At 38.5% G+C, this 19,342-nt stretch overlaps 1 protein-coding gene across 2 annotated transcripts in view; it reads right to left on the bottom strand.

Annotated features, from left to right (window-relative positions):
- Positions 1 to 19,342, bottom strand: part of FBXO11 (F-box protein 11) — a 100,978-nt gene that overhangs the window by 21,885 nt on the left and 59,751 nt on the right. For both annotated transcript variants that reach the window (XM_025405878.1, XM_025405879.1), the window contains exons 2-11: positions 10,739 to 10,866; positions 10,512 to 10,593; positions 9,953 to 10,097; positions 7,004 to 7,133; positions 5,902 to 5,985; positions 5,693 to 5,825; positions 4,075 to 4,181; positions 3,878 to 3,989; positions 3,680 to 3,786; positions 3,461 to 3,598 (exon numbers count right to left, since the gene is read on the bottom strand). In XM_025405878.1, coding sequence (XP_025261663.1) covers positions 3,461 to 3,598; positions 3,680 to 3,786; positions 3,878 to 3,989; positions 4,075 to 4,181; positions 5,693 to 5,825; positions 5,902 to 5,985; positions 7,004 to 7,133; positions 9,953 to 10,097; positions 10,512 to 10,593; positions 10,739 to 10,866 — 1,166 coding nt within the window. The remainder of the gene's footprint in view (positions 1 to 3,460; positions 3,599 to 3,679; positions 3,787 to 3,877; positions 3,990 to 4,074; positions 4,182 to 5,692; positions 5,826 to 5,901; positions 5,986 to 7,003; positions 7,134 to 9,952; positions 10,098 to 10,511; positions 10,594 to 10,738; positions 10,867 to 19,342) is intronic.

Here is a 19,342-nt window from a genome sequence, read left to right on the forward strand (position 1 = left end):
AATATGCCATGTATTTTTTTATTTTTTGGACAGAGTCTCACTCCTCTGTCGCCCAGGGTGGAATGCAGCGGCATGATCTTGGCTCACTGCAACTTCTGCCTCCCACCTCCCCATTTCAAGTGATTCTCATACCTCAACCTCCCGAGAAGCTGGGATTACAGGCACATGCCACCACGAGGCAGTGTTTCACTGTGTTGGCCAAGCTGGTCTTGAATTCCTGGGCTGAAGTGATCTGCCTACCTTGTCCTCCCAAAGCGTTAGGATTACAGGCGTGACCCACCACACCCAGCCTCAAAAAATTTTATAGCCATTTGGCACTGCTATGACACTTTATTAATTAATTAATTAATTAACTCATTCATTCATTTTTTGAGACAGAGTCTTGCTCTGTCACCCAGGCTGGAGTGCAGTGGTGCGATCTCGGCTCACTGCAACCTCTGCCTCCTGGATTCAAGTGATTCTCTTGCCTTAGCCTCTTGAGTAGCTGGGACTAGAGACATGCACCAACATGCTTGGCTAATTTATGTATTTTTAGTAGAGACAGGGTTTCACCATATTGGCCAGGCTGTTCTTGAATTCCTGACCTCAGGTGATCCACCTGCTCAGCCTCCCAAAGTGCTGGGATTACAGGCATGAGCCACCACGCCTGGCCTGCTATGACATTTTAATCTTATTTTACAAAAGTAACAACTCTGCATTGAATTGAATATTAAACAAACAAAAAACAACTGGAGAACTGTGAACATTAACACAAAATTTGATGATATTAAGGAATTACTCCTAATTATTGAGGAGTGAATTAGCATTATGGTTATGGGAAAGAAAAAAAAACCGCCCATCTTTGAAAGACGCATGGTAAAATATTTACAAGAGATGATGAAGTCTGGTATTTACTTCAAAATAAACCAGAGTGTAAAGAAGGTTGTAAGACACATGAGGTATAGATTAAACAAAAATGGCCATGAAATGATAGTTGTTGAAGGCAGACAATAGGTACCTGGAGAGTCATTATATTATTCTCTCTACTTTGGTGTATGTTAGAAAAATTTCATTAAAAAATGTATACATTAAAGGCAAGACCCACACTGGAACCAAAATAACAATAGAAAAACAAACTACGGAGACGTGGTAAGGAACACGGATTTGAGGAACTCACACAACACTAAACAGAACAGAACATAGCAATATAAATAACAAGAAAGATAGCTAAGTTTCTAAAGAAAGGAACATATGGAACAGAAAAATAGTAAAACAATACGACATCAACAAAAGCCAAAATATGGATACTGAGGTAGAAGAGCAATCTTTCAAGCAAAGAAGAAAGAATAAAACCCAGTGTGATCTCAGAGTTCTCAGCCATGCTCAATGCTAGAATAGAAAAATGTCTACAGAATCGTGAGGGAAAGAAATAAACTCAGCTAAGTTAAAACGCAATGGATAGTGATTCTCACATGGCAAGAATTCAAGCTATAATATCCATAAGCCTTTCTTTTAAAAAAAAAGAAAAAAAAAAAAGACTGGATGACAAAACCTAGCCATACCAAGAATGAGTCAAAATTTTAAAATTCAGGCATGGAGAAACCATGATAAAATAACAAATGATAAATAAATACAGAATAAATATAGATCAATAACTGTAGGAATGCAAATGTTTTAAACCTTTGCAAAATAAAAATGATGGGGTGGGGATAGGTTGAAATACTTTATAAATCTTAAAATTTATAAATCTCATTAATCCTTAATGGAAATATCTACCTATAGCATTGCCTAGACTTATTTTTTAAAATGCTGTAATATTTACAAGCCCAAATCTGTTCTTTAAAATGGTATAGGAGCATGTGTGTGATGAGGAGTAACTTACTATGGTGAATTTTAATAAGGGACCATCCATCACCAGAGGTCTTTCAAAAATGATGAACTTGGCCAAGCGTGGTGGCTCACGCCTGAAATCCCATGCAATGGCACACATCTTAACATCTTGGCTCACTGCAACCTCTGCCTCCTGGGCTCAAGCGATCCTCCAGTCTCAGCCCCCCAAGTAGCTGGGACTACAGGTGTGAGCTACCATGCCCAGCTAATTTTTGTATTTTTTTGTAGAGAACGAGTTTCACCATGTTGTCCAGGCTGGTTTTGAACTCCTGAGCCCAAGCGATCCAACTGCCTTGTCCTCCCAAAGTGCTGGGATCACAGGTGTGAACCACTGCACCCAGCCATGGTCTAGTTTATTTCAAAAAAGAATTCTGCATTGGCCAGATGCGGCAGCTCATGCCTGTAATCCCAGGACTTTGGGAGGCTGAGGCAGGTGAATCACTTGAGGCCAGGGGTTCAAGATCAGCCTGACCAACATGGTGAAACCCTGTTTCTACTAAAAATACAAAATTAGGCAGATGTGGTGGTGCATGTCTGTAATCCCAGCTACTTGGGAGGCTGAGAGAGGAGAATTGCTTGAACCAGGAGGTGGAGGTTGCAATGAGCTGAGATCACACCACTGCACTCTAGCCTGGGCAACAAGGGTGAAACTCCGTCTCAAAAAAAAACAAAAAGAACAAACAATGAAAATAAAAAATTTTCTTTGTCGTTGAAAATTTGTATATATGAATCCAACATTCCTAGGATTGCTTAATGTTGTATAATAGGCAACAAAACCTCACCATAATCCTATTTGCCACAATGTTATGACCCTCTCTCCCATCTCGGACTCCTCAACAGAAAATTTTACTAATGCTGTATTAGGACTTGACAATTACCTCAAGGAAAATTTGACATTAAATGAAAAAAAAAATCTGAATAGACATTCAAAACATTATTTTGAAATGGTGATCTCAAGCTCAAAAAGTCATGTCTCTAGAAAATTATGTAAAACTATATAGTAATATTTAAAACACAGTATACTCCACAAGGATGCCTAATGAAACTGCTGCATAACGTTTTTAAAACTGATATTTTATCATTATATCTCCTATTAAAGTTCTGCCAGTTTAAAAATTTTCAAGAGGAATTAAATGAAAAGCAAAGTAACAATGAAACCATTATATCTCAAAGTATACCCTACAAACTGTGTTAGATTCACTTATGGTGCTTATTAAAAATACATATTCTAGGCCCCATCCTTGGAAATTTTGATTTATTAAATCTGAGGATACAGGAATTTTCATTAAAACAGAAAGCTTTTGGGTGACTTTTATGCACACACACATTTGAGAACTAACGGGTTATACCTTACTCCCCTTAAAGATCACATATATTGCCTAAGAACGCTATCACCTCTACATGGATATGTTTGATGCATAAATTTACAGAGTAAATGTTGCATATTGATTTTAAAATATAATGCTGAAATTGCTTTTAAACCTATACGCCTCAATTCAGATAATTTGGTGATGAGAAAATAATGCTGAAACATACTTGAAATTTAACTGATGCAGAAGTCGGTTTTTCTATTAAAAATAAGTGTTCTTACCATGCCATGATCAAATGTGAACACACCAACATCACGTCCATGATGAATATGATTCCGTCTAATAATCGGGTTTCCATGATTTTTAACCCAAATCCCAGCTAATGCATTATTGGAAATTTCATTATCCTCATATATTCCCTACAACAAGTAATCAGAAACAAACGTCAATAGAGCTTTAAAAAAATTTTTTTTAAAAAACCCCACAAAATTGAAAAATACCTGTGCATGATCTGTTATATACAGTCCAACATTTTCACAGTCACTGATGTTACAGTGCTTGATAGTGGGACATGCTCCTTGACCACTAACACATACTGCAGAACCAACTGTAGAAAAATTATTTATTTATTTAAATACCTACTGGGCAACAATACAGTGACTCCAAATTTTATTGTAAAAGATAAAGAAAATACTAACCTGTACATGTACTTCGGATGATACAGTGATCAATAATAGGGCTACAATTTACCGTAATCTCTAAGCAGTGGTGTGCATTGTGGTGTTGTGCAGATTTGTCATCAGGGTTAAACTGAAAAGTAAACATTTTTTTTTTGAAATAAACAATTACTGCCTTTATGATTTCAACGTGTATTTTAAATCTTAACATTTCTTACCCTTATTGTCATATATCCAACATAAGCATCTTCAGAGCCTTCCATAAAAACGAAGGTTGAATCTCTAGTGTTTTCAATTATAACTTTGTCTGCCACTTTCCCAGGTGCTGTGGAGAAGATATTTTAAGCATATTACCTTTATCCGATTTCAACAGATGGGTATCTTTATGGAGGGAGAACTTACTAAAAACATTAGTACTGAGTAGTACAACTAATATTCACTATCAGTTAACTATGTTTCATCATCAGCCTTTGCTATATTCAAATCCATGCACAGTAATACTTCTAATAACATTTAACTATAAATACTACGAATATAAAATGCAATGACATATTAAAAAATGGTTTCTTGTGAAAACAAAAAATGGTTTCTTGTGGAAACCATTCTGTTTCTAGCAGCAGCACTGGAAACAGAAGCTCAAGAAGAGAAGAGACCTCTATTTAAATTTATTTCCAACAGTGGCCTCTATTTAGAAAGTAATAAAATCACCAGACAAAAATTTGCTCTACTCTGTCCTCCCCATCTTCATGAGGAGATAGAGGAAGAAAGCAAAAGAGGCTGTAAATGCAAATTTCACTAGCAAATAATAATTAGTAGCTATCTTAAAATGTTCTATGTACTGTATCCTCAAAAAAAAAAAAACACAAATCTTCAAATGACTCAGTGTTCGACAGATATTACATTTATTCTTAGAAACTTGACCATAAATAGCTTTGAAATAGTACAAAAGTATTTAAAAATTATATTTCAGTTCCTTTAAAAACATAGCAATAAAAATATTAGCATCTTTCTTTGTAATTCTCCTGCCTCAGCCTCCAGAGTAGCTGGGATTATAGGTGCACACCACCACACCTGGCTAATTTTTTTGTATTTTTAGTAGAGATGGGGTTTCACCATGTTGGCCAGGCCAGTCTTCAACTCCTGACCTCAAGTGGTCCACCCACCTCAGCCTCTCAAAGTGCTGGGATTACAGGTGTGAGCCACCGCACCCAGCCGCATCTTTATTTTCAAATAAAAGATGAAAAAACTATTTTTTTTTGTTTAATGAACAACTGAAGGCAACTGGAGAAAGTACTAACATCAGAAAACATATATGGCCAGGCACAGTGGCTCATGCCTGTAATCTCAGCACTTCGGGAGACCCAGGTGGGCAGATCACTTGAGGCCAGGAGTTTGAGACCAGTCTGGCCAACATGGTGAAACCCTGTCTCTGCTAAAAATACAAAAATTATCCAGGCATGGTGGTGTACGCCTATAATCCCAGCTACTTGAGAGGCTGAGGCATAAGAATTGCTTGAACCCAGGAGGCAGAGGTTGCAGTGAACTGAGGTTGTGCCACTGCACTCTAGTCTGGGTGACACAGCTAGACTCTGTATCAAAAAAAAAAGGGGGGGGGCAGGGGAGGGAGGTGAAGAAAGAAATTTATATACAGCTATAATTTCTGAACTCTTATGTTTTCATTTCCTTCACTTAAAATATGTGTGATATCTTCATTCCTACTTTACCAGCAGGATATTATAAAGGTTCAACTGGATTTTAAGTCACTAGCATTTTTAAAATCCTATCACATAAATGAGTAAAATATTAAAATTTTAATGACAATGCACTTCAAAATACCTGCACCAATCATGGTGATTGGAGATTCAATATATATCCATTCATCAGTATATATTCCAGAATGAACAAAGATAAGTCCATCAAAATGAGCCTCTTGTACCCCACCAAGGGCATCTTCAATAGTATCATAATACTAGAAAAAAATAAATGTGTCAGTACAGAACTGAAAGATTACCATTTTAAGTCATAAAAATAAAAATCAAACATACCAACATATTTTCTCTTCCTTTATATCTTGCAGGGTTACTGTAGAAATGTTCAGCAAATCCTGGCTTTACATGTGCACCTTTATACTAAAATGTCAAAAACAAAGCAAAACCAATGACTACTAACATAAACCTTATATTTAAATTAATGTACAACTGCATGAACAACTTTTATTAAAAATCAAAAATAATTCTCAATTATTCCAAATAATTTTGTGTCGTAGAGTACAATGTAAAATCTAAAACAAATTATGATCCAGTAATATCCACAAACAAAAAACAGGGTTTCTCAATCTCAGCATTACTGATATTTTGGGTCAGTTAATTATTTGTTATGGGGCATTGTAGGATGTTTAGAGGGAAACATCCTGTGCATTGTAGGATGTTTAGAGGTAATCCCTGGCCTCTACCCAGCCAAATATCAGCAGCACGCTCTCCTCCCATTGTGACGATCAAAAAATGTCTCCCAACATTGCCAAATGCCCCACAGAAAGCAAAATCATCTCCGGCTGAGACTCATTCATGAAGGACCATATATCAATTAAGCTAAATGTGGAAGTTTAAAACAACTACCGAACACTAATAACTTAAATACCCCCTGAAATCACAACTGCTCACAGGCTACTAATGCTTACTGTCACTAACTTATTAACGGATATGTCAGTAGTGAAAAGAATTGTTGAATATTCTGTTGGTTGATAAATGTTCATTGGTTTACCTTTAAAACCTACTCAACTTTTTTTTTCCCCTGAGACAGAGTGTCACTCTGTCGCCCAGGCTGGAGTGCAGCGGTGCGATCTCAGCTCTCTGCAACTCTGCCTCCCGGGTTCAAGCGATTCTCCTGCCTTAGCCTCCCGAGTAGCTGGGATTACAGACGTGAGCTACCACATCCGGCTAATTTTTGTATTTTTAGAAGAGATGGGGTTTCGCCATGGTGGCCAAGCTGGTCTCGAACTCCTGACCTCAGGTAATCTGCCTACCTTGGCCTCTCAAGGTGCTAGGATTACAGGTGTGAGCCACCATGCCCTGCCTAAACTTATTTCTTAAAAGAAAGTTATTTACAAATGTGTAATATAAACCAATATATTCTATTTATATTTCATACCAACTGCTGGAAACTCTCTTTCCAGGGATTTGGATGTTCATACTCTTCTGGATTAATCTGGTAGAATTTACCAGGTTCAGGATGCATCATAGGGCGAGTATATTCAAATACTTCCATATATAATCGTTTCCTGAACAGAGAAAGGAATTAAAATTTTCTTGATAAAATGTCCTTTAGATTAATACAGTTTCGAACAACTATTAACAATTATTTGAGGCCTCAAAAACTTGAGTAAGAAAATAAGAATAGACAAAAATGAATATTAAAACACAGGATTTTTCTTTTTTGAGATGGAGTCTCACTGTCATCCAGGCTAGAGTGCAGTGGCACGATCTTGGCTCACTGCAACCTCCCTCTCCCAGGTTCAAGCGATTCTTCAGCCTCAGCCTCCTGAAGTAGTTGAGATTATGGGCATGCGTCACCATGCCCAGCTAAAAACAGGATTTAAAATGTGGAAACGTATTTTTCACATTGAAAATTTTCAGTGTAGTTGCATATGGAAATTAGTTTCTTTTCCTTTTTTTTCCTTTGAGACATTGTCTAGTTCTGTTACCCAGGCTGGAGTGCAGTGGCACGATCTCAGCTCACTGCAACCTCTGCCTCCCAGGCTCAGATGATCCTCCCACCTCTGTCTCCCAAGGAGCTGGGACTACAGGCACATGTTACCCAGGCTGGTCTCAAACTCTGGAGCTCAAGTGATTTACCCACCCCTCAGCCTCCCAAAGTGCTGGGATTACAGGCGTGAGCCACACCATGCCTGGCTGAAAATTAGTTTTCCTGTGAAAATTTTCACAATGTAACTGTGTATGAAAATTAGTCCACAAAAAAAACAAAAAGTTTCAATTTCCTTACAAACTGTTCACTCAGGAAGGGGAAAAAAGTTATTCTTACTGTAAAAACATCATGATTATCACTTAAAAAGATAATTTTCTTTTTCTTTTTGAGACAGGATTTCACTCCTGTTGCCCACACTGGAGTGCAGAGGCGTGATCATGGCTCACTGCAGCCTTGACCTCTGAGGTTCAAGTGATCCTCTTGCCTTATTTTTTCATTTTTTTTTTGGGTAGAAATGAGGTCCCAGTATGTTGCCCAGGATGGTCTCAAACTCCTGGGCTCAAGTAATCTTCCCACTTCAATCCCCAAAGTGCTAGGATTATAGGCATGAGCCACTTCGACTGGCCAAAAAAGATAAGTTTCAGTAAAATACTTTGAACTTAATTTGTCCTATATCTTCAACCCATTTATATCCTATCAAGAACCATCAAATCTTCAAACTGGAGTAATGGTTAACTATTATCATTTTTGGTACAGTGAGCAATGCTGTTTTGTTCTGCTACTCTTCATTTTCATTTCTCCTTTGTAATTTTTCTCTTAAATGTAAGGTGCGGGCCAGGCGCACTGGCTCATGCCTGTAATCCCAGCACTTTGGGAGGCCGAGGCAGGAGGATCACCTGAGGTCAGGAGTTCAAGACCAGCCTAGCCAACATAGTGAAACCCTGCTTCTACTAAAAATACAAAAATTAGCCGAGCATGGTGGCAGGCGTCTGTAATTCCAGCTACTCAGGAGGCTGAGGCAGGAGAATTGCTTGAACCCAGGAGGCAGAGCTTGCAGCGAACCAACATCGCGCCACTGTACTCCAGCCTGGGCAACAAGAGCGAAACTCTGTCAAAAACAACAAAAACATATATATATATATGGTGCGCCTTTTGTGCATCATAAAAGTAATACATATAACTGTTGTAAAACAAAAGTGTAAAGAACTATAGTTTCAATATATTAACTATTAACCGTCTGCCATATTTCCTTCCACTCATTTTATCTTCATTTATTATAGTTGTGATTATATAGCATATTCAATTTTGTACTCTGTTCTTTTCTTTAAAAAACAGGGTCTCCCACTGTCGCCCAGGCTGGAGTGCAGTGGCACGATCACGGCTCTCTGCAGCCTTGACTTCCTGGGCTAACGATCCTCCTGCCTCAGCCTCTGGAGTAGCTGGGACCACAGGCAGAAGCCACCACACCTGGCCTCTTTTGACTTTTTATAACAGCATTTTTTCACATTATTAAAAACTTGGGCTGGGTGTGGTGGCTCATGCCTGTAATCCCAGCACTTTGGGCGGCTGAGGTAGAAGGATCACTTGACCCTAAGAGTTCAAGATCAGACTGAGTAATAGAGTGAGACTCTGTGTCTCCAAAAAAAAAAAAAATTAGCCGGGCATGGTGACACATGCCTGTAGTCCCAGCTATTCAGGAGGCTGAGGTGGGAGAATGGCTTGAGCCCAGAAAGTTGAGGCTGCAGTGAGCTGTGATCGCGCCACTGCACTCCAGCCTCGGTGACAGAGCAAGACCCTGTCTCTCGAAAAACAAATGAAAATCTCTTTGTAAAAATTACCATTAGTGGTTATATCACAACTCTCCAAGTACACATTACAAAGTTTACTTAGTTCATTCCCTTATATCTGGATATTTAGATTATTTATAATTTTTCTCATTAACTAGCCTGTTATGAAAAATTTGTACATAAGGCAAAAAAAGTTTTCAGAAGTAGAATTACTGGGTCAAAGGGCACGAATTAAAGATTCATGAATACAACTGTTTTCCAAAAGTGATGTATAAAACCTACATTCTAATCTATCAGATTTCAAATTCATTAGCTATTTTAAATTACACTAAGTTCTGTTTCTAAAAAGCTATTAAAAGAAAAACATTTCCCATAATCACTTAGCTGCTATTAACTGATAAATAGCAGCGAAAATACTTCATTTACTGATTTTATAAATACCACCTGGACTGACAGCCCCCATTTGTAACCTGGAATTGATAAGCATTTTAATTTTGTTCCAACTAATTGTAACTACCAACTCACCACTCCGACTTTCCTACCATGTTTAGCATTTTGGGCAACAAATAATATATCTCAAGTTAATAAGGAATAGGTTTTTACTTACCACAAAATTGGATCATTAGCAAGTTCACTGAAGCGTTTACATACACAAGCTGCTCTACAAAGATCCTGTTCCAGCAAGTAAGAGAAGATTTTTAGAACCACTTCATCTGGCAGTTTCTCCTGAAGATACTGTTCAGCAGGTGCTGCTATGAAGAGATTAACATATAAACTATCATTCGAGCAGTAACTTTCTCATTATTTAAAGAACACAGTTTTCATTTTATCTAATGAATAGCTTTTTTTTTGGATAATGGTCATTTTATAAGCATGTGGGTTTCATGGGTAACACATATTTATCTCTATCCTGAACTAACAAAAGTACTCCTTCTTTTAGGTATTATGTGCCATCTCAGAAATGGTTAAAATAAATACATAAAAAGCATTTTTATACAACAACAAAAGTCAGAGGGAGCGGTCAGGGTTCTAAAGTTTATTCTGTAATAATCACTTTCTGAATCCCAAAGGTAATACTCGAATACATTTAATGTTCATTTTTTGTATCAAGTAAAATTTAAAAAAAAATTATTTTACCCCATTTCTTACTTTCCCATAGGAAATACCTGATAGATCTTGTGATTTTCCAGACACTCGGGCACGTTTTGCACGATGACCGAAGTTTTCTGTAGTTGAAGTTGAGGCGCCCTTCAAAAACAAAACAGAAACTAGTAAAGCAAATATTCTTATCATCCATAATCATTACTTCTAAAAAAGGATGACGTTCCCTTTTTCGTTTGTTTTCTGAAAATACTTTCATTACAAAAAGAAAAGCAATTACATTTAAAGTTACCTCCATACTGTTCTTTGTGGGACACGCTGTTCTTTTCGGCAAAAGAGTTTTTCTACGAAGTTGGTATGGACTATTTTGTGCACCAGGACCTGATTCTTCTGCAACCATATCTGCAGGCACATCATCATCTGTTATAAACAAAAGCAATAAGAAAAATTATACCCTTTTAAAAAACAGTTCTATGGATACAGAAAACTTTCTTAAAACTTCAAATTTGGGAGGGAGCAGATGCAAGTTTTATATGAAATTCCAACCAACTGGATAGCCATATGAAAGAAATGTTAGATTTCTATAAAATGTGGAAGACTTTTTTTTTTTTTTTAGACGGAGTCTCGCTCTGTCGCCCAGGCTGGAGTGCAGTGGCGTGATCTTTGCTCACTGCAAACTCTGCCTCCTGGGTTTATGCCATTCTCCTGCCTCAGCCTCCCAAGTAGCTGGGACGACAGGCACCCACCACAATGCCTGGCTAATTTTTTGTATTTTTAGTAGACATGGGGTTTCATCATGGTAGCCAGGATGGTCTCGATCTCCTGACCTCGTGATCTATCTGCCCGGCCGTCGAAGACTTTTTTTTTTTAAAAAATGGTGAGGAGGATGTCCACTTGCTGAGAGGAGTGGCAAGGGAACTGGTACTACATGGTTAGAGACCATACAGGGTGAAGGCAGTTTGGCAAGGAGGGTGTCTATGAAGAGGAATAGCTCAGTATAGGGTATGAGATACCAAGTAGGGTAAAAAGGGTGTCAGAGGGTAGTCTGGTATATAAACATCTTTTTTTTTTTTTTTTTTGGAGTAAGGGTCTCATTCTGTCACCCAGGTTGGAGTGTAGTGGCCCAATCACAGCTCACTGCAGCCTCAACCTCTTGGGCTCAAGAAATCCTCCTGCCTCAGCATCCCAAGCGCTGGGGCTACAGGCGTGCACCACCACCCAGCTATTTGAGGAAAAAAAAAAAAAATTTTTTTTTAAGAGATGGGGTCTCACTATATTGCCCAGGCTGGTCTCAGACTCCTGGGTTCAAGTGATCCTCCCACCTTGGCCTCCAAAGTGCTTTCAATAGGGCACAGCTGCAGTGAGCTGTGATCACACATCTGCACTCCAGCCTGGGTGACAGAGCAAGACCCTGTCTCAAAATCAGTCAGTCAATCCATCCATCTATGAGTTCATAATAATACTTTAAACATTAAAAAAAAAAAAGATTATTTGAAAGATGCTAGTGGAAACCAACCCATCATGTTGAAAACTGGTAAATAACGCGGTGGCTCACGCCTGTAATCCCAGCACTTTGGGAGGCCGAGGCGGGCAGATCATGAGGTCAGGAGATCGAGACCATCCTGGCTAACACAGTGAAACCCTGTCTCTACTAAAAATACAAAAAATTAGCCAGACGTGGTAGTGGGCGCCTGTAGTCCCAGCTACTCGGGAGGCTGAGGCAGGAGAATGGCATGGACCCGGGAGGCGGAGCTTGCAGTGAGCCGAGATCGCGCCACTGCACTCCAGCCTGGACAGAGCAAGACTCCATCTCGAAAAAAAAAAAGCAAAAAAAAAACCCCCAACAAAATTGGTAAATAACAAGAAATAAGCAAACACTTATTCTTCCTCTCTTATATAAATTGAATCACCAGGTAGCTAAGTATTAGATGAGGGGAAGCTTCTCTTTAGAAACATTCCAGTAACGAAGAGATAATAAAATTAGAGAATCACCATTTTGCTATCTCTAATGAGTTAACAGATTTAACCAATGAGTATCAGTAGTCTGTAAATCACAAAAACAACCAGTAGTGTATATGTATCTCCTATACCACTACCTATAAAGTCTGGCCAAAAACATCAAACCTGAATCTGATCAAACTTGTAAGAAACTCTACAGGTCAAACTACCAGTTTCTTAACAAATAAATCGGACAAAAACAGTGGGAGAAAAATAAGGAAAACTTTACAAAACACATTAAGAATGTACACTTTGGTATTCAAATTATTATTTGAGATGGAGTCTCGCTCTGTCGCCAGGCTGCAGTGCAGTGGCACGATCTCGGCTCACTGTAGTCTCCACCTCCCCGGTTCAAGCCATTCCCCTGTCTCAGCCTCCCGAGTAGCTGGGACTACAGGCATATACCACCATGCCTGGCTAATTTTTTGTATTTTAGTAGAGAAGGGGTTTCACCATGTTGGCCAGGATGGTCTCTAGACTCCTCACCTCGTGATCCACCCACCTCGGCCTCCCAAAGTGCTGAGATTACAGGCGTGAGCCACTGCACCAGGCCAAAGCATTTTTTAAAAAGCTAGAAAATGATTATAATACAAATGCTTTTAGTGGGGAAGGAGGAGAATATAATTAGAATGGGAAACATAAAAGGCTTAGTGGCCGGCAAAGTTCTATTTCTTGACTTGTTGGTACTACAAAGATAATACCTTAATAATAACTCAACAAACTCTGTATTTGTGTTTTATGTAGGTTTCTCCACCTAGCTGTATTTCATAATAACAAGGGTATAAAAAGGGGGTAGAGTTTGTAAAAGTGTAATATTTAAAAGTAGAGATCTCCAGTCAGCTAACCTTGGGTGTAAATAGACATTTTTAAGCCTACAATTTCTCATCTATTAAAGGTGACAATCGTATGTTATAATTGAAAGCTGCTAAAAACTTAAATATATGTAAAACACACAGTATGCCTGGGCTCATATGCAGAGTTCAAGAGGTATTTCAATTACTATTATTTCTTTTAAATATTATTTGATTAACATCACTTTCAAATGAAACTTGGAAAAACAAGGAAATTTTTGTCTTTAAAAAAAAAAAAAAAAAGATACAGGGTCTTACTTTGTCACCCAGGCTGGAATACAGTGGCACAATCATGGCTTGCTGCAGCCTGGATCTCTGGGCTCCGGCAGCCCTCCCACCTTGGCCTCCCGAATAGCTGGAACTACAGATGTGAACCACCACACCTGGCTAATTAAAACGAATTTTTTTTTAAGACACAAGGTCTCACCATGTTGTGCAGGCTAGTCTCAAAACTCCTGAGCTCAAGTGATCCTCCTACCATGGCCTCCCAAAGTGCTGAGATTATTACAGCTGTGAGTCAACGTGCCCGGCTTGTAAATTTTCCATGTACTGCAGGAATCACAAAAAGTAGCCAGTATGATATGCTTAGGCATTTGTGGAACTCCCTCCCTTTGAGGTTTAATATGTGTAACTCTCTAAATGTTTGTATATTAATAATATGACTAGTAAATGTCCTATGTGTGCTTGAAAGGAACATCAACACTAATTTTGAGAGTACAGTTTACACATGTCTAAAAGACATAGCTTGTTAATTGTGTTGTTCAAACAGTCTCTATGCTTTCATTTTTCTCACTTTTGTTGAGGGTGGTGGTGGTTTATTCATTGGCTTCTGAAGGAAATGTGCTGAAATCTCCCACTTTATTTGTAGGTAGTCTTTTTTTTTTGGTCTGCAAATTTTTGCTTTATGTGCTTTGAGACAATATCATTTGGACACACAGATTCAAGATAACTATTTCTTCCTGGTGAATTATTCCATTCTTCATTATGTAATGCCTTTCTTCATCATCTTCATTATGCAACGACTTCCTTCATCACTAACAATGCTTTCTGCCTTAAAAATCTATTTTTGGTCTATTTTTGCTTATTCTTAACCATTTATTGGCCTAGATTTGCTTATTCTTAACCATTGATTGCTAGACTTTTCCTTTTCAGCTAAGGCAAGAGTATCTGTCTAATCTTAAATTTAACCCATCTACTGCCAATTTCCATGATTATATTTTTAAAAACCAAATCTATTTTGGTTTTCTGTTTTGGTTTTTATCAGTCTAGTATTTTTTAAATCCTTTATTTTCAATTTCTTACTTTTATGGATTACATTTTAGATTTGCTGCTTCTTTTTTTTTGAGATGAGTCTTGCTCTGTCGCCCGGGTTGGAGTGCAATGGTGTGATCTCGGCTCACTGCAACCTCCGCCTCCCAAGTTCAAGCTATTCTCCGGCCTCAGCATTCCGAGTAGCTGGGATTACAGGAATGCACCACCACGCCCAGCTAATTTTTGTATTTTTAATAGAGACGGGGTTTCACTACATTGGCCAGGCTGGTCTCCAATTCCTGACCTCAGGTGGTCCGCCTGCCTCAGCCTCCCAAAGTGCTGGGATTACAGGCGTGAGCCACTGTGCCTAGCCTAGATTTACTTATTCTTAACCATTTATTGCTAGACTTTTCCTTTTCAGCCAAGGCAAGAGTATCTGTCTAATCTGAAATTTAACCCATCTACTGCCAATTTCCATGATTATATTTTTAATTTCGAAAAGTTAATTTTTTCCCAAGTCTTACTGTTTCTTTTTCACACTGATCTATTACATCATTGCTTCATTTCCGTCTTTTATCTCTTCAATCATTTCACTCACATTTTATATTCTCTCTTAGACTGTTCTGTCATTGACTTTGTTCTTGAGTGAGCCTTTGACTAGTGGGTACTTTTTCTAATCTCTATGCATAATTAGGGAAGTTATTTCAGGCTCTATGCCACATGCCTGGGTCTTTGTTCCAGACATAATTTGAAAAGGCCCAAGGTCATATATCCTATCCCCATATGTGCAATAAAATTCAACTGCAGACACCTTAGAATATATGCAGGACCAAAAGTCCCCTATGCTAGATACATCAACACTAGCTCCCACTTACTGTTCTGATTTTATTTCTCTGATTTCTGATACCTATGAATTTTCCTCCTCTTCTTTCCTTCCTTAAAAGTTTAGTTACACATTTATAGTTTTGTTCTTAATGCATATTTCTTTTGTTTGTTTTATTTTTGAGACAGGGTTCTCACTCTGTTACCCAGCTGGAGTGCAGTGGTGAGATCTTGACTCACTGCAACCTCCGTTTCCCTGGCTCAAGCAATTCTCTCACCTCAGTTTACAGGTGCACACACCACCAGGCCTGGCTAATTTTTGTATTTTCCTGGAGACACGGTTTTGCCATGTTGCCCAGGATGGGTCTCAAACTCCTGAGCTCAAGTGATCCGCCCAACTTGGCCTCCCAAAGTGCTGGGATCACAGGCATGAGCCACTGTACCCAGCCCTTATTGCATATTTCATTTTGATATGTTTGTAGTATGCATGCATGTGGGTTAATGTCTCTATCAGCTTGTTTGCCACACCCTCAGTAGTCAGTCCAATTCCACAATACTCAAAAGTACATTCTCAAACTTTTCATCCTATACAACTCCCTCTTCCCTCCCTCACCTTCACCTTTTTATAATCTGTCGATCTTATTACTACAGATACCCACCTACCCCACCCTGGAATCCTTTCCTTCTCACCATCAATATAGCAAATAGTAAAGACTGAAAAGTAAGGAATTCAGAGGTAATAACAGGAAAGAGAAGGTGCTAATTCAGCTGCATCCTAAAACGCACAGCAAATAAATTCAAGAAGCTACATGATTTAAGTCATGCATACCACAGAAATCTCAACTTCCTATTTGTAAACACTGTCTTAAAGTGCTCATGAGTTATAAAATTACTGTTTTGAACTCTGCGCTGAAGAATATGTGCTAATTTCTACATAGTTCTCATATTACATTGCTACTGACTGTTCTGAGAGTCAAGTACAGTGCTAGAAGGTACTTAAAAAGGGATCATTCTGGGAAGATTACTTGGCTACCACTGTGATAAGCAGCAAAAGAGAAAGCTTAAAAGAAATCTCTAGTCATTTGAGTTCACTTCATCTTTTGAACTCCTGTAGTACTGAATATATACCATATATCCCTTACTATACCTTAGCTGCCTTTTTTTGTTATATGTCATATTTCCCTAACAAAATTATAAGCTCTGAGGGCAAGGTAGGGTAAAAAGGGTGCCCTCTTTTATATTCTTCAGTGTTTAGCTTGGTGCCCACAAAGTACTCAATAAATACTGATTCTTATCAATGGAGAACCCTTTAATTTTACTCAATTCAGGGAGTTCTTCAGAGAAGCTATCACTAGTGGTAGCTATGATGACCTTATGTCCTACTTTACAGGAAAAATAAAATAAAATAAAAGCCAGAGAAGAACTGCCTTAACTTCCTTCCAACATCCAAATCCACAAATGCATTTACATGTAGATCCATTATTTTTTGTTCCCTCCTGAAATTATGGAGAAGTATTTCCCAAGACACACTTAGCATACATGAAACAAAAAATATTTGTTACATTAAAAAAAAAATGAATAAAGCCAAAGATCCATGATAGATGTGGCAAACTGGCTCCAACCCAAGAAACACGAAATCATGGATTAGTTATGGTTTTGCGCCAACAAGTCTAAAAGCAAGACCTTAAAATAATTTTGGCCAGGCGCAGTGGCTCACGCCTGTAAACCCCAGCACTTTGGGAGGCACAGGCGGGCGGATCATCTGAGATCGAGAGTTCGAGACCAGCCTGGCCAACATGGAGAAACCCCGTCTCTACTAAAAATACAAAATTGGCCAGGTGTGGTGGCGCATGCCTGTAATCCCAGCTACTTAGGAGGCTGAGGCAGGAGAATCGCTTGAACCTAGGAGGAGGTTGTTGCAGTGAGCCGAGATCATGCCATTGTACTCCAGCCTGGGCAACACAAGCGAAACTGCCTCAAAAATAAAATAAAATAAAATAAAATTCATTTTATAATTTTCATTTTTACATCTAATAGAATATTAATGCCAATGATTAAATGTCAAGTTGTAATCAAAGACTTAAAAATAACTCTCTATCAAAAATGTTCAATTTTAACCATAATTTACAGAAACATTTATTTTTAGTTAGAAAAAATGTCCACCAGAAATAGAACGTGATCCACGTATGTAATTTAGTTGCATTAAAAAAAAGTGAAATTTTAATATACTTATTTAACATATTAAATCTGAAGTATATCATTTCAACATGTAAATATAAATTATTGAGATAATTTACATTTTTTTCATACTAAATCTTTGAAAATAGTACGTATGTGTAACACTTACAGCATGCCTCTATTCAGACTAGGCATATTTCAAGTGCTAAAAAGTCACATGCAGCTAGCAGCTACCCTTAATTGGACAATGCAGACACATACAATCACTTGTCACTTAAAGGTAAGAACACATTCTGAGAAGGCTGGTCATGCCGGCTCACAACTGTAATCCCTGCACTTTAGGAGGCCAAGGCGGTGGTACACCTGAGGTCAGGAGTTCAAGACCAGCCTGGCCAACATGGTGAAACCCTGTCTCTACTAAAAATACAAACATTAGCAAGTCGTGGTGGCACACGCCTGTAGTCCCAGTTACTCAGGAGGATGAGGCAGGAGAACCGCTTGAACCCAGGAGGTTGCAGTGAGCCAATATCATACCCACTGCACTCCAGCCTGGGTGACAGAGTGAGACTCCACCTCAAACGAACAAATAAATGAAATATGGTATTATAATGTTTTGGGACCACTGTCATATACAGTCTCTGTTGTTGATGAAAACATCGTTATGTGGCGCATGACTGTGTTAGAGAGACTGTGTGTGTATGTAAAAACACACATATGGCCGGGCGCAGTGGCTCACGCCTATAATCCCAGCACTTTGGGAGGCCGAGGCGGGTGGATCATGAGGTCAGGAGATGGTGACCATCCTGGCTAACATGGTGAAACCCCCTCTGTACTAAAAATACAAAAAATTTAGCCGGGCGTGGTGACAGGTGCTTGTAGTCCCAGCTACTCGGGAGGCTGAGGCAGGAGAATGGTGTGAACCCTGGAGGCACAGCTTGCAGTGAGCTGAGATGGCACCACTGCACTCCAGCCTGGGTGACAGAATGAGACACCATCTCAATAAAACAAAAAACAGAAAACCACACACATACACATACATATCTTTCACTACACCTTTATCAGTTCTCTTAAAGCAGAAATTCCCAACCCCCAGGGCCAGTTAGGAACTGGGCCACCCAGGAGGTGAGTGGTAGGTGACCAAGCAATACTGCCTGAGCTCTGCCTCCTGTCAGATCAGCCACAGCATTAGATTCTCATAGGAGCGTGAACCCTACTGTGAACTACACATGCAAGGAATCTAGGTTGTATACTTCTTATGAGAATCTAATGTCTGATGATTTGAGGTGAACAGTTTCATCCTGAAACCATCCACCCCTCTGAGTCCGTGGAAAAACTGTCTTCCACAAAACCAGTCGTTGGTGCCAAAAAAGGTTGCGGACCAGTCTTAAAGGACAAAAAGTTAATATACAATTTAAAAGTATGCTATTTGCACACACATACATAATATCAAAATTTATTTTATAATTTCTAGATTTTACTACAAATCCTATGCTATAAATATACTACAATCTTCACTATTAATAGGAACCACAGAAATAAGTAAAGGCTTCTGGAAAACAAACATGTTTCTTTAATTAAAAAATAATCTTTGACATCTTTGATAATAAATGTAGCACTGAAAATTTATTTTAGGATTCAAATAAGATTCCTAAGTGTCTTGACTCTATTTATTCTGAGGCTAGCAGAATACTTTGATTTTTATATACCTTTTACGAAAAGTTTGCAAAAAACTATACTATTGATTGGCTGGGGGTTAAAGTCTACACATTCTAAGTTATAAACTAAGGAAGTTTTTT

This window comes from Theropithecus gelada, chromosome 13, assembly GCF_003255815.1.
Source record: "Theropithecus gelada isolate Dixy chromosome 13, Tgel_1.0, whole genome shotgun sequence".
In the NCBI taxonomy this organism is placed as follows: Eukaryota; Metazoa; Chordata; class Mammalia; order Primates; family Cercopithecidae; genus Theropithecus; species Theropithecus gelada.